The sequence below is a fragment of the Poecilia reticulata genome, linkage group LG17, assembly GCF_000633615.1.
Source record: "Poecilia reticulata strain Guanapo linkage group LG17, Guppy_female_1.0+MT, whole genome shotgun sequence".
NCBI classification, from domain to species: domain Eukaryota; kingdom Metazoa; phylum Chordata; class Actinopteri; order Cyprinodontiformes; family Poeciliidae; genus Poecilia; species Poecilia reticulata.
Genome location: NC_024347.1, coordinates 13,563,175 through 13,586,244, shown reverse-complemented (window position 1 = coordinate 13,586,244; position 23,070 = coordinate 13,563,175). Strand labels below are relative to the sequence as shown.

Sequence of the window (23,070 nt, the reverse complement as noted above, 5' to 3'; positions counted from 1 at the left end):
GATAGATAGATAGATAGATAGATAGATAGATAGATAGATAGATAGATAGATAGATAGATAGATAGATAGATAGATAGATAGATAGATAGATAGATTTTCATTTAAATCAACTTGTGCATAAATTTTCAATTAGCTATTTAATTGCAGTGGATTCACCTGCAAAATGAGATTCGTCGGTTGAGGGTTTTGCACAGGAAAACCACAGCTCGGAGTGACTTTTTTTTTTTTTAAATCAAATACCTACAACAAGAGCATATTCATAACAACACCGAAGAGTCAAATTGAGCTCCGAAAACAACGACAATCAAACTGYATTCGTTGTCCAAAGGAAACCACCTGATGAGCGCAAACTAAAGCTTCCACAATGGAGGTGATTGCAGAAGTACAAGGTGCGGACACCGCTGAGTTTAAGCGTGGAGAAGAGGATCGGCTCTCCTCCACGAGTTCCACCTCAGCCCACGTCAGTAAAGCTCCGCGTGGTCTCTCGCAGCGGTCGCGCTGATTTAACAAAGGGCGCTGCAGCAAAGCCGCGGTTGGCCCTCACGGCCGTGGAACACATCCGTGCAAAATGTCGCACTGCTGACACACTGGACCACATGAGGGATCACTTGACTTTTCTGAAGCTCGTAGAGATGTGATAATTGCAATAATTAGGCGTGTTTAATAGACCGACGCTTCTCTTTTCTTTTTTTTTCTTTTTTTTTTTTTTTAGTTTTTTTGTCCCTCAAGGAAAAGCTTTGTCCAATTTTTGCATTCCCTTGCTCTGCGTCCCAGGAATGGCTTGATCATTTTGTGTCCAGAATAAACAAGCACAACTTATATACCTTACAATGTTCGACAGAACACGCTTGTTACAATCAGAGTTTTCCCTTCAAACAGGCCAACAAACACATCAAGGTTTGTGTTTGTTGGCCCTGTTTGTTGAAGATGTAAAGTAAAATAAGTCAACATCAACGTGCTCTTTTTGTGGCACAGAGGTTTTAAATGGTATTTTAATCCATATTCTCTCTCATTGCACTTTAACTCCCAAGACACTGGGCAGTAAAAAATGATGGCGTGGACACAAAAAAAAAAAAAGACGTGGAAACATTATACCTCTATAAAAGCAAGAATGGGGGCCATAGAGAGTTATCATAGTAAAGTTTGACTATCATGAAAAGGATATCGGATCTACCGTGCCAAATCAATTAGAGGGGGGAGCTGGGTCAGAAATGTGCAGCGCCRGTGGACAAGCTACGTCAGAAACAAGCCAAAAAAAAAATGCTTCTGAGGAGAAATAGCATGTTGCTGTATGTACAACTCAGGGATCCAGATGCTATATTTCTAAATCAATCAAATCAATAACRGACAGTATTTCTCCATGCCTCCGTTAAATGAAATGTTACCTTATTTTTTTCTGAGTCAGTCAATGGAAAAGTTTGTATCTGTTGGCTATACTCCTAACTTTGCATTTTCTCATCAGATTTACAAGACTGGATAACATCAAAATCTAAAAAAGGAAAAAAAACAAACAAAGCATTTTTGAAAAAAGCCAACTTTTATTTGAATGCATTTATTTAGCACGGACTTTGAGAGAAATCCTTTATTAACATCAGTGACACAGTTACTKGTACCCAGGCTGCTACTAGTTTTACATTGCCACATTTTGGCAGAAGGATAGGTCTTCTCCTGCTCTGTATGTTTCAGCAGACAAAGCGATTTGACCTTTCCTCTTTGCACAGCGTCTCCAGATCATCCAGTTCTGAGTTGCCTCTTATGATCTGTTAGGTCATCCCAAAGGTTTGGGATCTGGGAACTGAGATGGTCATGGAAAAATTTATTTTGTGTCAGTTGAACCATTACMGTGTTKATTTGGCCATATGTTTTGGATCCTACAGAAGCAAATTGCAAACACTCTAACAAGATCCRGTTTTATGCTCTTTTTTCTTCAGCTCACCACACAGATTATTTTTAGTTGATCGTTGATTTATTGGGTWGATATTGTGTCTGGTGAACAGTTTTTTTGTTGTCATTAACGCATTTCTGATCATTAACGCATCGAATCACTGGATTATGAGTAATAACATTTTTTTAGGGGAGTGCACCAACATTTTATGAAGAAGTTGCCTGATATTTCATGATGCTATGAAGTACGAAAGAGATCCAACATTATCCTCATCTGGCCAACGCAAAAACATTATAGTAAAGATCTCAAAATAGTTTAACCAACTCCACTTGTTTACATTTGTGATAGTAGGAGAGCCAAAGTTTATATTGGGTATTTCTCAAATAACTCAAATGGTATGTAGGTAGCATCTCATGGCTAATGTGGAGAGCTGATGATCAGTTGTCACTATTTGTTGATGTTTTATTAAGCTTTAGAGTTGTTTTTACCTTGCTATCATCCTGCTGATCTGTTTAAAATTGTGAGACAAGTRTGGGTCCTAAAAAAATACTAAAATACATTTACCTCTGAAAGCAGTAAMTTTCATTTAAATTATAAATTTGTTTCATTTAGACATAGCGATGAGTTTGTGAAAATGGCAGCTGGTTGTAAAACAGCATGCGCTTAACTTTTATTGGCCCTGTAAATGAAGAAGCCACTGCTGTGTAAGGAGGCTCTAAATAGTACAYCATTACTGAAGTTTCTATTCTGAAATAATGAATATTGGTTCAGGATTTGGATAATTTACAATTATTGCAAGCTTTTGTATTTTTTTGTCTTTTTTTTTCTTTGCTTAGATTATTTTTTCTTTATATGTCTGATGATATGTCAAATATCATGWGTTATTGCTGTATCAGATTGTGACGAGTTCATGAAATCCAGTTACTATAATACCTTCTTTTCTTAAATAGGAGAGAGCTGATTGTTTTTTGTAAGATATAAATATTTGTCAATAAAGGAACAAATTGTACTATGATATGCTAGAATTATGAACCACACATTTTAAACGTAAAGGTTATACTAATTTAGCCTAAAGTTTACAGCATGGAAAATAAAAGGTTTGTGATTCATTTCTATTTCCAAAAATAAATAAATTCTGCTGAAGATTGTATTTACATGAATGATGATCAAAATGGAGTTCAGGAATGACATAAATTAAAGAAGGGCAGCTAATTCAATTTTTTTGTTTTAAAGTGTAGCTGCTCAGAAAGAGCCTAATTGTACTCCACTTTGCAAGCGAGTATAACGGCGGAAAAATATACATTAGCTGAACGATCAAGTCATCAGTTAAGATAAACATCTCAGGAAGGTCACAGGTTTGAAATAGGGAAATCTGTTCTCAAACTAATGTACCACTTACAAGGCACTATCAAAAGACTTGCTGTTTTTTTTGTTGTTGTTTTTTTGTTTTTTTCATGTGTTTGATCTTAWCGAATATAACTGGCCCCAAAACCTATCAGTGGGAGTTCAGACTGAGTGGAGTTATCATGACAAAGGCTTGAGAAGGTGAACCCAGGTGAGGCAGAAGAACCAAAAACAGATAATCAGAAAGCAACAGCCAAAGGGCATGAAGGCTTAAATTAACAGTCCCGGCAAACGGCGACTGAAAACCATCGAGCTAACAGTTCATGGTCTCATGACGAACATGCAGTCACACCTCCTGTGAGATTCTTATCTAACTGGAATTACTCTGCGCCTTTACTTCTGTCTATTTCAGTCACATTACCAGATGTTGTGATAGCAGAGAAGTGGGTTTTCTGCCTCTTCATTTAAAAAGGCAAACTTGGCGCGTTTGTATAATAGACCCAAGACAAATTTAGTGACTTATGAGGCTTATCGTTTTCCTACTGATAAAGTGAATGGCAACAGAACGCCGTGCTTATCAAATACAAGCGGAACTATCAAAAAGATCTACGGAAAACTGGAGAATGCTGTGTCAATAGAAACAACAAAATCCAAAAATCTTTACAAGTTGCAGATATTTWAAAAAAAAAGTGCTATTTTAGACGCCATGATCTGTCCATAAAGGGAAATCTGAGTGAAGTAAACTATTTACAGTATTTTTGTGAAGTTTACAGAAGCTTAAAAATCTTGGAACACTTTCAGTGTTAAAATCTGAATTTATGTGTTTTTACACATATTTCCAATTTTATCTAACAGAATATCTTTAAATTATATACAGCATTTTATTTCATAGAAAATAACGTAGCATGTGTAAAATAAAAAGTTACATTAACTGCTGGATGTCGCAGAGCTCAAAAGAAACGTATAGTTTCACCTGYTCCTGTAAAGCTGCTCTCATGAGGTTAGCATTAAGGGCAAAAGATCTGACAATAGAGAGCYGACTGTGCAAAACCTATTTATGTTTTAATAGAGCTTAAAATAATTAAACTAAGTACACAATTGACATTAAACATATCTTGTGTCTTACCAATTTTGTTCGAACATCATTAATTCCTTTCTCCTGAAAAAATCAACAGCTTCTAATTTCTGGTCAGTTTTAGATAAAGCATAAAATCAGCCAATCCCTCACACTGGATACACAGAATTCATTACTTTACATGCACATATAAATTCGGCCACAAGAGGGCACTTTCTATCTATCTATCTATCTATCTATCTATCTATCTATCTATCTATCTATCTATCTATCTATCTATCTATCNTCTATCTATCTATCTATCTATCTATCTATCTATCTATCTATCTATCTATCTATCTATCTATCTATCTATCGTTTTTGTTGTTTTATTGCAGCTTTTATCTTATTTTTTTATTTATTTCAAATGTTGTACTAATTACTTTTTTATACTATCAATCTGAATTTGTAAAGTTGAACAGTGTAACAAATACTCGCAGCATACATCCACTAATTCAATATAACATTATTAAAAAGTAATCTAGCCTAAAAATAGAAAAAATAAAAAATCTAACCTGGAAGTAATTCAGTAAATTACTTGCATGCACGCAGTGTAATTTGGTTTAAAATGGAATCTGGTCTGTGCTGGGMATTCATTATAGAGTTGTATTTCAAACTCTCTGCATTGCAAGATACTCTTTCTYATGGTTGCCAATCTTTTTTAAAGCTTATAGATCTGGAATACATAATTTTTTTTTCCATTACATACTCTGTGCATTTAGGAAGGAGGGGGCTTATGCAATGCTAYGCAGAAGAATGCACTCCTTTGAACTTTATCTCCTTCATTTTGTTGGCATTTTATGTTGCAGACCTACACAAACCCATGAAGTTTTAAATAATGTTCTTAATTATCATGCGTGTGTATGGTGTGCACATAAAGTCTGCCCCATAATCTCAATCATCTGAAGAAACTTCATTCCAACCAGTTGCTTTGAGAAATCCTCTAATCAGTAAATCAAGTCCRCTTGTTTAAATTTGGTATAAATACAGTTGTTCTGTGAAGGTCTCAAAGGTTTGTTAGAGAACATCAACAAATAAAGGACATAATGAAGACTTAGGAAAACACCAGTAAGATCAGGGAAAAAGTTGAGACCATAATAGCTTAGAGAACAGCTTTTACAAACATTACACAGACAGTTTGTTTGAAGTGGGATTTTAAGGGATTATAATGTTCTGACATGCCTCAATATGGTTCTCCTTCAACTTCAGGTTTTGGTCTCACATGACTAAAAAGAAAATGTAAAAGAAAAAATAAAAATAAAAAAAAAACATTCAAGATTTTTTTTTCAATTTTTTTTTTTACAGTATACAACAAGCCATTATATAGGTAGATTTTACTACATGAGCCTGTAAGTGGAGTCTATCAATACTCTCCTTGTCTGTCCTGTCAGTTTAGGTGGACGGGCATGTCTSGGTTTGCATTTACACCATACTCCTTCTGTTTTCATGCAGTTAGTTCATTTTGTTCATTTATGTTCCCTAAGAAGGGCTTCACAAAACAGCTACATTTATGTAGATGTGAAATTATACACAAGTGGATTGTGTTTGCTATAGTTCTTCAGGCACTTGGGATTTTACTTATGGGGTTATCAGAATAATGTAATAAGAAATGGAAACGTGTACCGTACATCATTTTTTACTTTCTCTTCACAGTAATGTGCATTCTTTCAAGTGTGTTGTTGCAACGTGAGAAGCGGGRATGCTTTTGAAAGAACCTTGCAGTCGCTGTTAAAGATGTCGCCGCCGTCGCCCTGCTCGGCGCTGTCCGATGACTGTGGTGCTGAAACTCAAAGCGACACATCTGACGACACATCTGCTTCTTACTGTTAGAGCAGGTGCCCAATTTTAATTACACGGTTTAATGGGGCGCATCGATCACATGATGCTCGTTGTGACGCCAACCAGGTGACAACGGATCAGAAAATCAATCTGAACACGTCTATTTATTAGCTCTCTCTCTCTTTTCTTTTTGTCTATTCATAGTTGTTTCACGGTTAGATGTAGCCTCCCTGATCTCATCCCTGTTCACAGACTGTTACGCAAGTCTGTGAACCGGATGGAGCTGGACTGAAACCAGGTCAAACTCACACTTAAGAGAAAAACAAGAAAAAGAAAGAAAAAAAAAGTCGCATAAAAAAAACGTTTTTAACTGATTTGATGCCGAGTACATGTTAATTATTAACATTTAGCTTGTGTGGTCAAATGAAGCTGTGCAACATGGGAGAACATGGCGGACAATGTCCATGGACAAAGCGGCTCTGCTTTCGCTCAGTCTAACGAAGAAGAAGAAGAATACGAGTGCAAAATCTGCTACAACCACTACGACTCGGACCGTCGCATTCCCAAAGAGTTGAGCTGCTCCCACACCTTCTGTCAGGAGTGCCTCGAAACTCTGCACTCACTAGAGGGTCGAGGATGGAGGATCGGCTGTCCCGTGTGTCGCCATCGGACTCCGGTTCGGGAATATCAGGTTCAAAACCTCCCGAACAATAGGGCGCTGTTCGAGGCTCTTCCGCTTAGAGAGCATCGGCGTCAGAGCTCATCAAACACGGAAGAACAGACAGGTCCGTCCGGATCTTTTGCCACCGAGGAACGCTGTGAGACCTGCAAGAACGTAGCCTTTACCACGGGCTGTGTGTGCGCCATCTTCTCCTTCCTCTCCATGGTGGTGCTTTTATTCCTGGGCCTCATTTTCGTGCACAACTTCAACCACATAGCGTCGCCTGTCGGCCCAGTTTGTCTGTTCGTCGCCAGCGTCCTGGCTCTGCTCTCTATAATACTCACTTGGCTGATGTGCATGCTGAAGTATGGAGCAGAAACAGAAGCGAGCACTCTTAGTTCCCTCACCTCTAATGTAATGTGATCCTCAGAGTTTGAGCTGGACTTTTGAAATGGGATATTTAAAAGTGTGAAATTCAAGGGCTTGGCGCGCCTGCATAGTGAATTTTGAGAACAATTAGGATTGTCAATAAATGGCTGTGTGCTTTATGAAAATGGACTAATTGTGTCGGAAATTGTTGTTGCTCATTTGTTTGAGTTTCATTTACTGCAGTGAGGAGCGCCACATAACCAATTTATTTTCAAACCTCATGTTGCCCTTTATGTCCTTTTCATTTTCAGTATCTTCAAACAGTCCATTTCATGCCAACACAGCTTTTTTTTTTTGTCAGGGTGGCACTGTGTAAGAGACTAGAATAGTGCTAAAAAAATTAACAAAATAAAATCACTACCTGTAAAAAAAAACAATACATATGTACTTCTTAGAAAGGTCAAATCTAGACTGAAATAACCAATAGTGATCACAGATTCCTTTGAGTCTATTGAAAAACGTTTTCTAAGAAGAGTTAAAAATTTGAATTTCTTGTTGCATTCTCAAGTGCAAACAGCGGTTCCTGCCCAAGGCGACGTTCATGTCAGAAGAACTGATACTGCCAATGGCAAATGGTATCATTTGGCTCTAGATCAATTTGCTCTTTACCTCGCCTTACATACCTACGCAGTGCAGTTTCATTCTACTTATATTGTTTGTTGTACCTAAGATGTATCCACTTACGTTTTTTTATTGTAATTATGTATTTCATGAACTTTTAAGATTAAAATAGAAGCTCTTCAAAGTTCCAATACCCCACAAACTATTTTATTTGACCGAGTTCTTACTCTACTCCTTTGCTAAAACCTGACATTCCATTCCAGCCATTTGACATAGTTGGTATAAAACGTCATTGTCAAGGCAGCCCAAAACGTTGCACTGTTGGGTGTATCTTGRGTTATGGTAGGAATTAAACATTCTTCAAAAGAGCGCTCCTTTTGTACCTCAAATAAGTTATCAAAGCTGCCAAACAGTGAAATAACAACAGAGCACTTGAAAGAAGAAAAAATAGTAAAACTTTAAAGGTAAAAAGCAAAGAGGTGAAATGACCCAAGCCTTCTTTATTTATTTAGATAAGATTAATATAAAAGCACATCTTATTTAAAAAAATGTCTTGTACTGAAGCAAAAAAAACAAAAAGACAATCCACGCTTCTAATAGCTTRAAAGACTGATTAATTAGAAAAGTTTAGATTGAGCTGAAATCTGCAAAATAAAAAACTTAGGATAACTTAACTAGTCATTTGAAATCAACATAGAGATATTAAGTAATAATATCCATAAGTTGTTTCCTGTATAACAACTTGTTTGTGTTTTATTAATCAAATCGATGCATTATTTGCTAAGGCACAATTATTTCAATCACCTATACCACGGACTCAGACCTGTTTATCTCATAGCTACCTCTGTGTGATCACAGTGACTCCCTACGGTGGAGCAGGTCAGCAGGGGATCCCAGATCAGTAACCCTGAGGGGACATGAATCATTCAAAGAAGAAGAAATAACTATGAGGCAGGGGGCCTAAATACGTAGTTTTGTAATGTGACAAAACAATATAAGTGCAGATGCTCTCCTGCGGGGTTCTAAATCATCTCATAACTTTTAAGTTTGTTTAAGGCTATTTGTTGGCAGTTAATTATTAATTTAGTGGGGGTTTTTAAAAAATAATTTTACATTTTCTAAAACTGTGGACTGACTGGGCTCAAAGACTTATGATCAAGCTGATGTCTCCATTGTGTTGATTCCGAGTCACACAGTGGGCATTTATATCCACCCAGTGTTGTTCTAAGTGGAGACAGTGGTCTCTGTAGTTAAAATCCATCCCTTTTAGGTCCCTCAAAAGAATTCCTTCTTTTGGTCAGTGAGTAATGCCGCTTAAATGCCACCATGACAAAAGCTTGAGAGAGGAAAAAAAAGAAAAGAAAAAAAAAAGAAAGGAGGGGTGGCAGACTTCTACTTGGAGCATTATAGGCAACACTGTGTCTGGGGCAAAGGGGCTCATGTCATGGGGACTGTAGGGCTTAAAGTTAAAGATTACTTTGAAATCTGCATCCCCTACCATCAGACTCTCCTGGTATCTCCCCACCCTTCCWCCTCCCTGCAGCCATCACTTCAGCTCCCAAAAAAAATAAAAAGCTGTCTCCACAGAAAAGGGGATGAGTGGAGAGTAGATCCTCTTTGATGACAGAGAAGGATCCTTTTGTTCCCTAATCCCCACAGAACCCCCCTGGCACCCCTTTTTTCCTCTCTCTGTAAGTCCAATTGGACATTAAGTGGCTTCAGTCAGGGGTTCATAACATATTTGTTTACCTTTTCTGCAATAAATGACAAGAAGGGGCAGAATGAATCACAAACTTTATACTTTCAATGATTTAAATCATTTATTAAGCAGAACAATAAAAAAAATAATAAACATTTGAAATGGCTCTCACACCTTTGGAAAAGCTTTTGAGAGAATAAATGAAACTTTCCTTGGATCTCTTGGAGTTGCAGGTGAGTCCCAGAGTACCGACCATTATTTTCTATGCACAAATGTCAAGAATCGAACGGAGACAGTTGTGGGATACACATCTTCCTGCAACTTGCCTTAAGTGTGTGCAAAGTGTGTCGATGTGTCATTACCAGATTGGACACACATATTTCACAGGGGAGATGAAAGTCTTCCATATACTTGTAACATCTGCCCTCTGTTGGTGTGCGACCCATCAGAACCTCAAAGACATTGCCCGAGGAAAGCGATTATCACCTCTCTGTACGCACTTTGACTCGTCATGTGATCACACGCTTGTGTATGCATGTGTGTTCGAGTGTGTGTGCCTATGGGGTGTGTATGTTGCCGATGGGGGTKGTGGGGTAGAATGAGCGTGCAGTTGTCAAAATGTCCCTGCAAAGACATATGGTCTAAAAAAGCATGCAAAACCTCCAGAGTCAAGTGACGCGATCTCAATGTTTAAGGTTAAAAGTGTCAAACGAAGCTTATCTTGCAACTTCACTTTAATCTCATCGCCCTAAACATGTCAAAGATGTTCTGTCTGTATTATGTATGGACACGGACATTTTCCTATGCCAAATTGAAACAAATGGCATGATAAATCACAGGAAGCATCAAATCTGGCTCCCTCTTGTGTGTGAAAAAATGTTTGCCTGGGGATTGGAAAATTAACAGTCTGTTAAAATGATTACAAGTGAATTTCTAAATTCTTCTAGACAATAAATTTTCTGAAAAAAAAACTTACCTCGTTTTAATGACAAATCATTATTACACGCACACCCACCGATTTTGTTGTGTTTTACTGTCCATATTGTTTGGGAAAACTGGGAACCAAACCCTGAAGAAGAACCCTAATGGAATACAATCTCTGCAGATGCTATGCATGTTCTACCAACTTAGCCAGCCTGTTTCCCAAGGCATTCTTTTTATAAAAGATTGTATGTCTGCTAACTGCACATTTTGCATATTTAAAAAAAATATATGCATCATTTATATATATGTTTTTTCTTTAAAAAAAAGTCAGCAACTACTGATTAATTAGTAGTTGCTGACTACTAATTAATGCACTGGGACCAATAAATGGGCCAGACATTTTTGCCCACCACTATTTTTTTATATAATATATGAAAGCACATGACCAACAAGAGTACATATGTGCATGTTGTGTTGTTTCAAAAATTAAAATAAAGTACAGTCACCTACAAGAGAGAGCATAGCCATTGTAAATAGTGGATGTGAAAGAAACACCACTAGACATCTATTTTCAGTGCTTTGTGAAATATACTGTTCATAGAAATACACAATTATGCCCATAGTAAGACAATAGATACATACTATAAGTAGCTCTTTATCAAAATCGCACCTTAAAATATAAAACACTGTTTTATTTCTTTGGTTACCAAATATAAATCCTCTATTTCAGTGATACTAATATTACATGGTGATAACAAGTAAGCATAGTAGAAATACTATAATGTYTTACTTTTTTCTTTATATTTCTCATTATATGAAATAGCAGAAAATATATTGCTCAGTGTTAACATCATATGGAAATCTTTTATACACACATGTTGATAGAAAATCAAAATATGAATTAGCCTAACTGGTGAAAAACAGTTTGGAAACCTTAAAGAACCGGATCTTGTTCACGAACTAATCCAAATGATCCGAATTCGTGWAAAGAACGGCGAATCCCAGCATTACGGAACTGCCAAGTAGTGACCGTGAGTAACCTCTGTTACGTTGCCGCTGCCCCAAGCACGCGCCACCTCCAAAACACCAATCACTATCGGAGAAACAGTGTGACGTCAAACTAAGGCTTCCGGGCTGGTAGCGGTGGCCCGGTAATTCATAGATTTTGCTTCTTTATTGCAATTTTATGTCATGCTTGCTGTTGTTATTTATTGCCGGAAAATCCAATGTATATAGTTTATGCGAATATTTTTATCGGAACTGCCGTTACGAGGATACATATAACGAAGACGGTCCCGGAGCGGCTCGGGCATAGCGGTTGAGAAAAGAGGTGAGAATGTGTTTCACTTTAAACGCGTTGCAGATGCTGGGGAAGGACAGGACGATTATTAGCCCCAGGTTGCTCAAGAGCTCAATGCCTCGCCTGGTTTATGAGATGATGAGTGTGTCTCGTTTTTTACATCTTAGATAAATATGTGTGAGTAAGCTGGTTTCARTTCACCAGCAGCGGGCACTGCAGCCGCTCCAGCGTGTAGCAAGGCAGCTAATGAGTAGCTTGCCTCGCGAGGAGAGCGAGTGTCCGCTAACTGCTAATCTTTGTGAATTATAGCTAACCTCATGGACATTTTGAGAGACATATGCTGGCTAAAAGTAAAAAAAAACAAAAAAACAAAAAAAAAAACGTGACTTGTAAAACCGCTTGTATGTATGAATGTATGTATAAAAGATAGCGACGTTTTAAAGGTAACGACACAGACATAAACAGTAGCAACGCAATGCCTACATTGCATTGCAGATAATAGATGTTAACTATCAAGTTASAGAGTGAAAAGCTGTGATCATTTACAAGGAAAGCCAATAAAATAAAAATAAAATTGTACGAACTTAAAATATAACCATTCGCKTGTCGTCCTCTCATTTTGATGCGCTCACCTGTGCTGTCAAACGTGCTGCCTGAACTTTAAAGGTGCACGTGTCATATTGAACGCCGTATTATAAGAAAATCTCAAATATATTGGTGAAATGACATGCAGTTGTGCATCGAAACACTGATGTTTGATAGTAAGGTTTCTGTAACCTAGCTGATTGTATTAGTAGTTTTGTGAGGTGGGCTCTTTTAACAAATTAATTTGCTACAAATTGCTGTAACAACCATCATCCTGTCAACCGACCATGATAGGGCTGGAAAATCTGTAATTGCTTGCACTTTGTGTATTAATTTGCACTACTGTATTATTTAGAAATCTTATTCTCGTTAAAGATCAACTGATACGGCTTTTCCTGGCTGATGTTACATCATAAATTATAGTAAACTTTAATATCTGACCTCCTGATTCAGATTTATTTCTTTTTTAACACAAGTGCTATAACAGCTGAAAGGGAAGAGGAAACATCTTCAGCAGTTTATTTCTGATAGATGTAAAAGCATTGAATTTGGAAGTGCACTTGCTGCTTATCTCCGTATAGAGCTGAACTGTCCAGATCACTGTCAGATGAAATAGCACATCTATATTTTTCTGTGTAAACCAGAACATCATTTTTGGAGCATGCCCTAATTTACAGAATGTCCTGTTTTACATCATTAAAAAGTCAGCGGAGAAGTGAAATAAATCCATTGACTTACCAATGAAATGTTTCCTGTCATTCAATAGCCTGAAGCATCAAGAAAAGAATCAAAGAAAGCACAGCTGGACAAAAGTGGTCCTCCCAACATCACTATATTTCACTATRCTGCACATAAGAACTGCTTAGGTGGAATATTTGGTAGTCTTTTATGCTTAAACATACTATTGTTCTTTGACACCAAAATGCTAAAGCTCATTGTGATGATGGAAAAGTCGGAGAACAGTGAGGAAAATTTTTGATCACAATTAATATCATCATTGCAATACTCACTGTTAATATTGGATTTTTATATTTTCACAATGGACTCATAAGTTGCATTCATTTATTTACATATGTGCACAGTGAATCTGTGCAGCACATTTGTTTTTCATTCCTCACRTCAAGYAAAATTCCAAATAGGAAGTGTTGTGTCTAAAGCAGAATATCTGGTGAGTCACAGTAACCGTCCTTCTTCAAGGAACTGCCTTTGTCTGAGAAAGAATGTTCTCTCATTGATGAAGTAAAGCTAACATGGAAAAGGGTGTGTCTCCTTCGCCACCGACACCCTCAAAGTCAAACACACAACATGCCACACATGTACTGCCAAGTCGAACCAAATGCGTCTAAGATTTTACTGCCAGGACTGCGATGCACCTTCACACTGTTTGATTTTCCAAATCACAGTTGAGTTGTGTCAGTTGGCGTTGTTCTTTGAGATGCTGCATAACAAGTGAAACACGTTTATCTTGAATGGCTTTTACTTGTTTAGAGGGGGGGGGGAGGAAGACGTACAACACTCAGAAGTTTGATGCGTTCTTTAAGAAACAGAGAACCAACTCTGTGGAAAGAAATAATGTKTTATAGATATATTAATGGGGCACAGAGTTATACTATAGACATGTGCTTTGTTAAAGCAAAGMGTTTTGCATTTGCAGTCTAACTCTGCATTGGCTGTAAGGTGCAGAGCGGATCACACAGGTGTGTGGCAGGTGTGTGTTTGGTTCTATCGTTCCAAAGGAATGTCAGCTGCAGATGGTTGTAGCAGCCCACATCTTCAACCTGAAGTATTTCTTCATAGCACTGTGACTCTAGCGCACCGTCTGTCCTCCTGACCCTGGTTCCTCTCCCTGCAAGCTGCGGCAGGAGTCACCGCAGCCTCTTCTACCACAATCAGGCCTCCCTAAGCATACACTTCAGATAGCCGAGGGGATCCAAAGAGTTTTGCCGTGTAGCCAAAGAACTTAGTGCAGTGTATGTTTCAGTGAATTATTCAAGACACTCGGAGAGGCTATTGTAAAGGGAGTCATGGCTTGTTCCAAGTGTCRTCTTCTGGATTGTCTGCTTTTTGTCTGTTTAACCTACAAAGTTGGGGGGGGGCTGAAAGCAGGAACTGACTCAAAGATCGGAATTGTTTCTATTTCACATTGTAGTTTTATTGCCTTTTTCATCTGTAAAACAAAGACGATAAATTAAGTTCACCAGTCGAAATGACAGAAAGCTGTTTCTTATTTGACAAATTAGTTTGTCCATTAAAATGGCTCAAATCTTGATTTTGGGAGTTGCAGCTTCACACTTTCTGCTGTAAGATGTTTCACTGTAAGCATTGCCAGACATTCGAGTGAAATAAAAAGTGCTGACTGAGACGCAGCCTAAGAATAGGCAGACTTGGTTTTCATTCAAGCAGGGATTTACTTACCAGGATGCAGTTACTCATATTTACTGCAATCCAATCTATGGAAAATGTGCTAGATTGATTTTTATTTCATAGAACACCTCTAAAATTTCACATGTACCCTTTGCTTTGCAGGGTGCCTTGCTGCATGAAGTACCCACCAGCTGGACTGGCAGCACTTCAGAATACTTTGTACAGACCAGCTCAGTTTGTCATTGGTCAGAARGGATCGACTTKTCTCCAGGACCGACTTCGTTACAAAAATGAAGTTGAAGGAGGATATAAACCCCCTGCTCCTGCAGGTTTTCCGCTCTGTCGTCTGGGTCTATTCCGTCATAACCTTCCTACCCTGGTACTTCTTTTCCGGGGCCGGAACCAATTTGGAGCGAGCGCGTCGGATTAAGGCCTGCTCTATCAGCGGACACCCAGCGGGACCTTACAGGGCCGTCAATAGCCGAGAAAAGYTGGTGGCACTGGTGCAGCCGGGAGTCGACACACTGGACAAAATGTTCGAGTTTGCAGCGAGGAGGTTTCCAAACAGGGACTGCCTGGGCACCAGGGAGGTGCTGAGTGAGGAGGATGAACTGCAGCCAAATGGAAAAGTGTTTAAAAAGGTGAGAAACTTTCCTGCTGTTTTAAGTATGGCTAGTGAGGGAAGTTTTTATAATGTATGGTAATTTATCAACAGAGAAATTTTTCGTCTTTATTTTTCTAAACTTTTCACAACAACAAAAAAAACAACCGTTTTTCTTTTTACAGTGAAMAAACSCCTCTGGAAGCAGTGAGCATGGGGTTAYAAACGTAAATGTGGGASCACACGTCATTGGAGCTTGGCAGCAATCAAAGAATGGCTGTAGTTTCAAAACATAAGGGAAGAAATACTAGCTTCAGCTATGAACGAGTGGATTTTTAAAAGATTTTCAAAGATTTCAAAGTCAGAAGAGATCTAAACTCTGGAGATACTTTGGGTGACATGACATTAACTTAACAAACGGGTTTTGGTCTGTCTGCTCAGCAGCACAACCATGATGCACATGCATCTGACAAGCACCTGCAGTTAGTAATGACCCAACAAGACAAAGTCACCATTTGATTTTCACATTCAGTGAATGTTGCTGAATATTGAAGAAAATTTTTAAACAAAAAAATTCAGAGTTTCACATAATTTATATTAGTTGTGCTGGAGATGTCGTGTTAAACATGCATTTCGTTCTTGAAAAAACTAAAACGGCAAAAATAAACCAATAACAGAAATATATCTCTTTTATTACAGAAAATTTGTCCTATGTTTTAATTAAATAAATAATAGAATAATTGACATATTGTTATAAGTGGCTGCCTAAATGTTAGCTTTGTATGTCAGAATGTGAGTAAAGGAAAAACRGCCAAAGCACAAGTTGTGATATTGAAGCTTCATCTTAGTTGACAGCTAAATGACAAGAAATGCCCTGTAGATGGCGCTAACTGACAGCGTATAGGCATTGAGGTCTGATTTGCATCAGCGTATGTCTATCTCAAATGCTACTGCTTATATTTAAGCACGTTATCTTTCTGGGGGTTGGTTTTCTTCTTGGTTTGTTTCTGGTGTCAAAATCATGAAATAATGTATCTTTACTATACACTTAAACACCAGCTGTCGAATGCTTGTTTTCATTCATTGTGCAACCTGCTCTCTTTAATAATTTCTATAAAGCTTCAGACCGATGGTATGAACGTTCTGCAGGGCAGCTCTCAGTTTGTGTGTGCTGTGTAATCCTGGTTGCCGAATGTAACCTTCATGTTTTCTGCAGGTGATTCTGGGGAACTATAAATGGTTCACATATGAGGAAGCCTACAATGCAGCAAAGTGCTTTGGTAGTGGTCTGGCAGCTCTTAATCAGAAGCCTCACCATAACATCGCCGTTTTCTGTGAGACCAGAGCGGAGTGGATTATAGCAGCGCAGGCCTGCTTCATGTACAATTTCCCACGTAAGTGACTCACAGGCAGACTGCGATATCTAGTGAGCCGACAGTAAAACTAACCAGACTTGAATTTAACTGACTTCCACAGTCGTGACACTGTACGCCACACTCGGGCCCAAAGCCATAGCTCACGGGCTGAACGAGACAGAGGTCACTCACATCATCACAAGCAAGGACTTACTCCAGAGCCGCCTTAGGGTACCCTTTTTTTTTTTTTACACTGTTAGCTAAATGTGATTAAGCAATGTAAATATATACATTTGCATAATTTGGTTTTTGATTCTAAATTGAGCTTTTCTTCCCAGGCCATTTTGTGCGACGTGCCGAGGCTCCAGTACATCATCGTCGTGGACATTAAACCCACAAGCTGGTCAGACATGCCCAGAGGCATCACAGTCTACAACATGGAGGGTGTGAAGGAGCTGGGATCCAAGCCCGTTCAGAGTGAGCGTCTAGTGCTGATTGAAATGTTTTTAGTTTTATCCAGGACACGGAAGTACACAGATGCAGGCTTAATGCAAAGCCAGCTCGCAGATATGTAATTAGAATGATGTGCCAGTGCATAAWAGAGTCATCAAATCACTTCGTACCAAACGCYGCCCTGATCACGTTGGAGTAATGGAATAATAGTAATAACGTCGCTCTGGCATCACTTCAGCTACATTTGAGAGAAAAATAATATGTATTTAGATGATTGAGGTAGTTTAAAATGATGAGAATACATTTTCACAAAATCAAAGAGCTGTCCAAGCATGAATCAGCTTAGTTGGAGCGTTTRGGTTTTATTTTAATGTGTAACCTTTGCCTATTATGTCACAGTTTAGTTMAACTTGGGGCAGATTTCAGATTCTCATAATATGATAACCTTGAGTAAAAATACRACGTCACAGTATTTACAAATGTTTTTACGAATTTTGATAATGCCTTCAAAAGTATGTGAAGAACAATATTAGGTTTTGACTCTTTCCAGCTGTATTCAACCCTGAGGATTGAATACATGTTTGCTTTCTCTTTTTTCGTCGTCTTTCAAGCTGTTGTAATCACTAAGGAGAATGCAGTGTTTGCTTTTAAAAATTGTGTTTAAGTTTTATTGGAAGTGCTATCTGTTCTTGATTGTGTATTTGAAAAGGGGAGAACTTCTCTTTTTTTCTACCTGCAGCAGAACGGGTGGTGGCTAATTTGAATTGAATAAATTTTTTACCAACTTGCTTGAAGGTCTTAAAAAAGTACTAAGTGTTGAATTGAAATAATTTTTCATCTGCCACTATGTACTTTTATGAATGTGCACTTGATAAGATAACATTTGGTTTCTATTCTTAACAGTTACTTGTGTGAGTCATAAATATCATATTACGCTGAAGCATCACTCCAGAAAACCTCAAAACCATTTGGTTTCGAAGATATTGTAAATAAAAACAACTGCGTAATATTCTTCAGATTGTTTTAATTTGAAAGAATTTTAATTTGCCCCATATTTCCTCTCCAACCATCCCTTTCTGCTCCGCGCTTGTAGTGGACCGCAGACAGCCGGAGCCCTCGGACATCGCTGTCATCATGTACACCAGTGGTTCCACTGGCATCCCCAAGGGTGTGATGATCTCCCATGGCAACCTCATCGCCGGCATCGCAGGCATGGCCGAGCGGATCCCAAATCTCAAGTATGAGGTTCTCAGTTTGACCGGCTTGTTTTTGACACTTCCCCTCTGATTTTTCTAGCGGTTAAATTCTTCAGAACRTCTTTCTCTTTGTAACTGTGACTTTCCAAGCATTTTTAGAGATGCTTATTTTTGGGGTGCTCTCTTCTCCTGTATATATAGGTAGATGACAATGCTTGTTTTTTTGTTATCTTGGCAGTCAGACTGACACTTACATTGGCTACCTACCACTGGCCCACGTTCTAGAGCTCAGCGCAGAGCTGGTTTGCATCTCCCACGGCTGTCGCATCGGATATTCCTCTCCTCAGACTCTCGCCGACCAGGTCAGTGTGCAAATGGACAAATGGCTCTTCAAGCCAGTCTGTCTCTAACGCTATGATATGAGAACGTGACTGCGCACATGCTGAAGCCCCTTAGGATTCTTATAATTAAAGCGCAGTGAGYTCTGAGGTTGACAGGTGACAGACTGCGATCTGTATGTTAACAGTTCACCAGAGTTGTTTCATTTTCATAGTCCTCCAAGATCAAGAAGGGCAGCAAAGGGGATACCAGCGTGCTAAAACCGACTCTCATGGCATCTGTGCCAGTAAGTCCCGTTAATCTGTCACAAAGCTTACCGAAACAGACGAAATGCTGTGTGTTCGGTCATATCTGAGCTGTCGTCTGATCTCTCCGYGTGCAGGAGATCATGGATCGAATTTACAAAAATGTCATGACCAAAGTGGACGAGATGAGTAAATTTCAGAAGACGCTCTTTGTGTTGGCGTATAACTACAAGATGGAGCAGATCTCTAAGGGCTACAGTACGCCTCTCTGTGACAGGTAATCCACATTACACACACAAAGCTGCTCACTGACTTGACATTTGATTCCCCTTTCACACTCGAGCATTCATTAATCTCTAGATCTTTCTGTCTAATCACAACTTAAAGGAAYTTCTTCCACCACTAATCCYTAATAAAGCAAAACTGTAGCTAGAGATATTAAAACTTATTATGTTGTGAAGTATTTTACAAATTTAAAAATGCCACTTTGTGTCGCATAAAATTTCAATAACATAAATTGAATTTTGTTTTAGTGATGTGACAAAATGTTCATCACCTCGCTGATCTCTTTTTTTTTTTTCCTCCTGCCCTGTAGAATAGTTTTCAACAGAGTGCGGTCTCTGTTGGGAGGCAACACTCGGGTGCTGCTTTCTGGTGGGGCTCCACTCTCAGCGGCAACGCAGCGCTTCATGAACGTCTGCATGTGCTGCCCGGTGGGACAGGGCTACGGCCTGACAGAGACGTGTGGGGCTGGTACCATCAGTGAGAGTAAGGACATCAGAAAATAGCGAGTGAGGGTTTTCTCAATGTACTTATGAATTTTAGATTAAATTGAGTTTGTTTTTGTGTTTTTTTTTTCCAGTGTGGGATTACAGTACAGGACGTGTTGGTGCGCCGCTGGTTTGCTCAGAGATCACGCTGAAGGACTGGGAAGAGGGTAAGGAAACTCGTATCTAAGCAACATGTCCAAAGGTCATATTGGAAAAAAACATCACTGACAAGATTGGTGGTTGTTTAGGTGGCTACCACAGCACTGACAAGCCAAACCCAAGGGGGGAAATTTTGATTGGAGGTCCAAATGTAACAATGGGTTACTACAAAAGTGAAGGCAGGAACCATGAAGACTTCTTCGTGGATGCGAAGGGCCAGAGATGGTTCTGTACGGGAGACATAGGAGAATTCCATCCTGACGGATGCCTGAAGATTATCGGTAAACACGCAAACTGCTCTGTTTGTTCACATGTAAAAAAAAAAAAAAAAAAAAGCTAAGCCTCTCATCAGTTCTTTGTGTTTTTGTTTTTGTTTTTTCTGCAGACCGTAAGAAAGACTTGGTGAAACTCCAGGCAGGCGAATACGTCTCTCTCGGAAAAGTAGAGGCGGTTTTGAAAAACTGCCCGCTYATAGACAATATCTGTGCCTACGCCAACAGGTATCATCCCGCACCTGCTTCCTCTTAGGCATTGCCCCTGCTYTGTAAGGATGTTCTATGATGCTTTTTGTTGTTGTTTTCAGTGAAGAGTCATATGTGATCAGCTTTGTGGTTCCCAACCACAAACACCTCATGGGATTGGCGGAGCAGGTTCAAGTAAAGGGCACGTGGGAAGAGCTCTGCAACAATCCCAAGATGGAGAAGGAGGTTCTCCGCGTCATAACTGAGGCGGCCGTCTCAGGTAGTTRGGAAAAGGCTTGAAACTGTGGGATTTATTATGGGAAGAAAGAAAAATGTGGGGAAAACAATTATTTCTGGATTTTATCCCGTTTCCTGTCGGCATTGATTTTATGATTGATCATATTTGTATTATATGATTGTGTACAGCTCTATAAATAAATTTGGGATGGTATTGTGTAATAAAAGTCTATATTTTTCTTGCTAATCCACCAATGTATCTGTAAACACAGAGTTACAGAAACAGATTCTTTGAAAATATCAGTCTGGAGAAATTTTAACTTGGAAAATGTGTAGAAACCACAATTAACAGCTAATGATAACTCGTCTCTGCCAGGCCACAACTTTTAAAAGTGCTATGATAGCTTTGAACTTCTGGCCATTAAGGCATTTGTCAGGCTGATCTGTGATTCTGCTCTCTTCCAATTAGGCAAACTGGAGAAGTTCGAGATTCCCAAAAARATCCGCCTGAGTTCCGAGCCGTGGACGCCGGAGACCGGCTTGGTCACCGACGCGTTCAAGTTGAAACGCAAAGAGCTCAAAACACACTACCAAGACGACATTGAGAGGATGTACGGTGGGAAGTAAAAGAGTAGATGCACTCCAAATGACCGTCTCACGAGGATTTACATGGACGACACTCACATACACGCAGACTTGTTCGCCTCCTCTTCAGCTTCTCTGTCACCATCTTCGATCAAACGAGGCAGAAAAATTCTGGAGGCAGGTTCACATCTTTAGGTCGAGAGCAAGAGGCCAATCCCACCAGACGCACTAACAACTCCACTCTACACCGATCCAAAAAAGCCCATCGAGTTGCCACGGCAACCACATGAAGTCAGACCTTTGCATGACTCAAAGTATAAAGAATGTCATGCTGGACGTTTGTACATCCGTGTCTGTCTCGCTTCTCTTCTCCCCCGCCACGCCTTCTGGAACATTCCACCTCTACAGCTCGGTTTGCTAACACGCGGCGCAGATATCCGGCAGGGACGTGCGATCCCTCTTAAGACTCTGAGGAACATTCAGGTTGGAATATTTGCAGGGATCATTGTTGTCATTATTTTTTTTCTTTTGTGTGTTTTGCAATGTTTCTTCTATGTTTGGTTTGTCTGCATTGGAATCCATGTGTGCGGTGAGTAACTGTTGCGAAGCCATGAGAGATTTTACGTTACGACATTGGAAAATACGTTTTCTTGTTACTTGTATTATTCAGATGGGTTTACTGTTTTTATATGGTTAAGTTGTATTTTCTACCTGCTCATGCTCCATTGTATGTTTTCATTCCATTTTTAAGGTCGTTTTCTCCTTTTTTTTGTCAGGAATCCCAAAGTTTTCTCATTTGAGTGYATGTTTACTCACTCGTCTCTTTTCTCCCTGCTCCCAACTAATGCAGCATCAATGGGGTAAGGTGTCCTTTGAGACAATGCATGGGTTGGGATTTGCTCCAAAATGACCTGCGTCATCTGCCCTGWATTCCTCCGGTCATAATTAATGCACCAATATGGATATACTCCAAGGGAACTTAGCTTACTGTAGAATGGTTTGAAGTAGATTTAGTCTTTTTTTTGGGGCGGGGGGGTTCAGTTGTATGTTAATCTTATTAACCATAGGTCTTACTGTTACTTCTCTCAGTTTTTAAATAGAATAATGAAATACAAAAATGAATGTGCAATATTTATACTCGATGTTAATGAAAGAAGGAAGAAAATGCACAGCCGACAGCTTTTTTTTTTTTTTTTTTTGTGGCGTATTCGACACCAAGCTTCGTTTAGGGTGAAGGCTTTGTAGAGGATGGTAGAGAGACACTGATAGAGTTTTTTTTTTTTTTTTTTTGTGGCGTATTCGACACCAAGCTTCGTTTAGGGTGAAGGCTTTGTAGAGGATGGTAGAGAGACACTGATAGAGGAGTTTAGATGTAGCCTGTGCTGGAAAATATTCAATAAAACTGCATGATGGAAGGTGCACAACAGTACCAAAAAAATAAATAAATCGCACTCCATTCAGGCCACTGAAGAAGAAATGCTTTATGAACACACTCCATGTTAGAGTACATAGGGAAATCTCAAACTGAGATTTCTGTATATTTAGACTGGTTTGTGTGTATAATAACTGTATGTGTAATGTACATAAAAAAGGATTCCGTTACCTGCCATTTATTTGAATCCATGTAATATAGAGCTCCAACGGTAGGCTGTCAGATAGACGGTGATGTTTAATTAATTACATATTACAAGTGACTTTCTTCCTTCAGTATTATGTGTTTATAGACTGAAGATGAGAATGTTTGCTCAGTGCTGTAATGTAAGGAGGACAGTTTTTTCTGAATGCAACCTCTGCTTTCTGGTACTTTAAGCATCCCTGCGTCGATAAAGGTACAGTCAGGTAGTCTAGCTCAATCTCTTTTAGCTCGAAAAGGTTTAGATCGTAAGAACCTCGCCCGTGTCTTCCCTTTTTTTGTTTTTTARTATGAACACAAAATGCTCCTTCCTCTGCTCTCTGATGTTTCAGTGAAGAGTCCCTTACTCTGCTTTTTTTTTTTTTTTGCCTGGCTAGAGGTGGCTTGTTGC

General features: G+C 39.0%; 2 protein-coding genes across 2 annotated transcripts; both read left to right on the top strand.

Moving 5' to 3' along the window:
• The first annotated feature begins 4,659 nt into the window (after nucleotides 1-4,659).
• LOC108167056 (RING finger protein 224-like) lies at nucleotides 4,660-7,341 on the top strand. The gene has a single exon (XM_017309789.1). The coding sequence runs from the start codon at nucleotides 6,571-6,573 to the stop codon at nucleotides 7,204-7,206; it is 636 nt and encodes a 211-aa protein (XP_017165278.1). The 5' UTR covers nucleotides 4,660-6,570; the 3' UTR covers nucleotides 7,207-7,341.
• A 4,151-nt stretch (nucleotides 7,342-11,492) lies between these two features.
• acsl3b (acyl-CoA synthetase long chain family member 3b) lies at nucleotides 11,493-22,311 on the top strand. The gene is made up of 15 exons (XM_008433795.2): nucleotides 11,493-11,726; nucleotides 14,808-15,286; nucleotides 16,463-16,640; nucleotides 16,723-16,832; nucleotides 16,940-17,078; nucleotides 18,148-18,292; nucleotides 18,489-18,612; nucleotides 18,804-18,875; nucleotides 18,972-19,111; nucleotides 19,430-19,602; nucleotides 19,697-19,771; nucleotides 19,853-20,044; nucleotides 20,149-20,263; nucleotides 20,347-20,504; nucleotides 20,931-22,311. Exons 2-15 carry the CDS (start codon nucleotides 14,936-14,938, stop codon nucleotides 21,086-21,088), a joined length of 2,130 nt encoding a protein of 709 aa, XP_008432017.1. The 5' UTR covers nucleotides 11,493-11,726; nucleotides 14,808-14,935; the 3' UTR covers nucleotides 21,089-22,311.
• The last annotated feature ends 759 nt before the right edge of the window (nucleotides 22,312-23,070 follow it).

Excerpts from the sequence above, each read along its gene's own strand:
- LOC108167056 (XM_017309789.1), top strand. The coding sequence starts at position 6,571 with ATGGCGGACAATGTCCATGGACAAAGCGGCTCTGCTTTCGCTCAGTCT.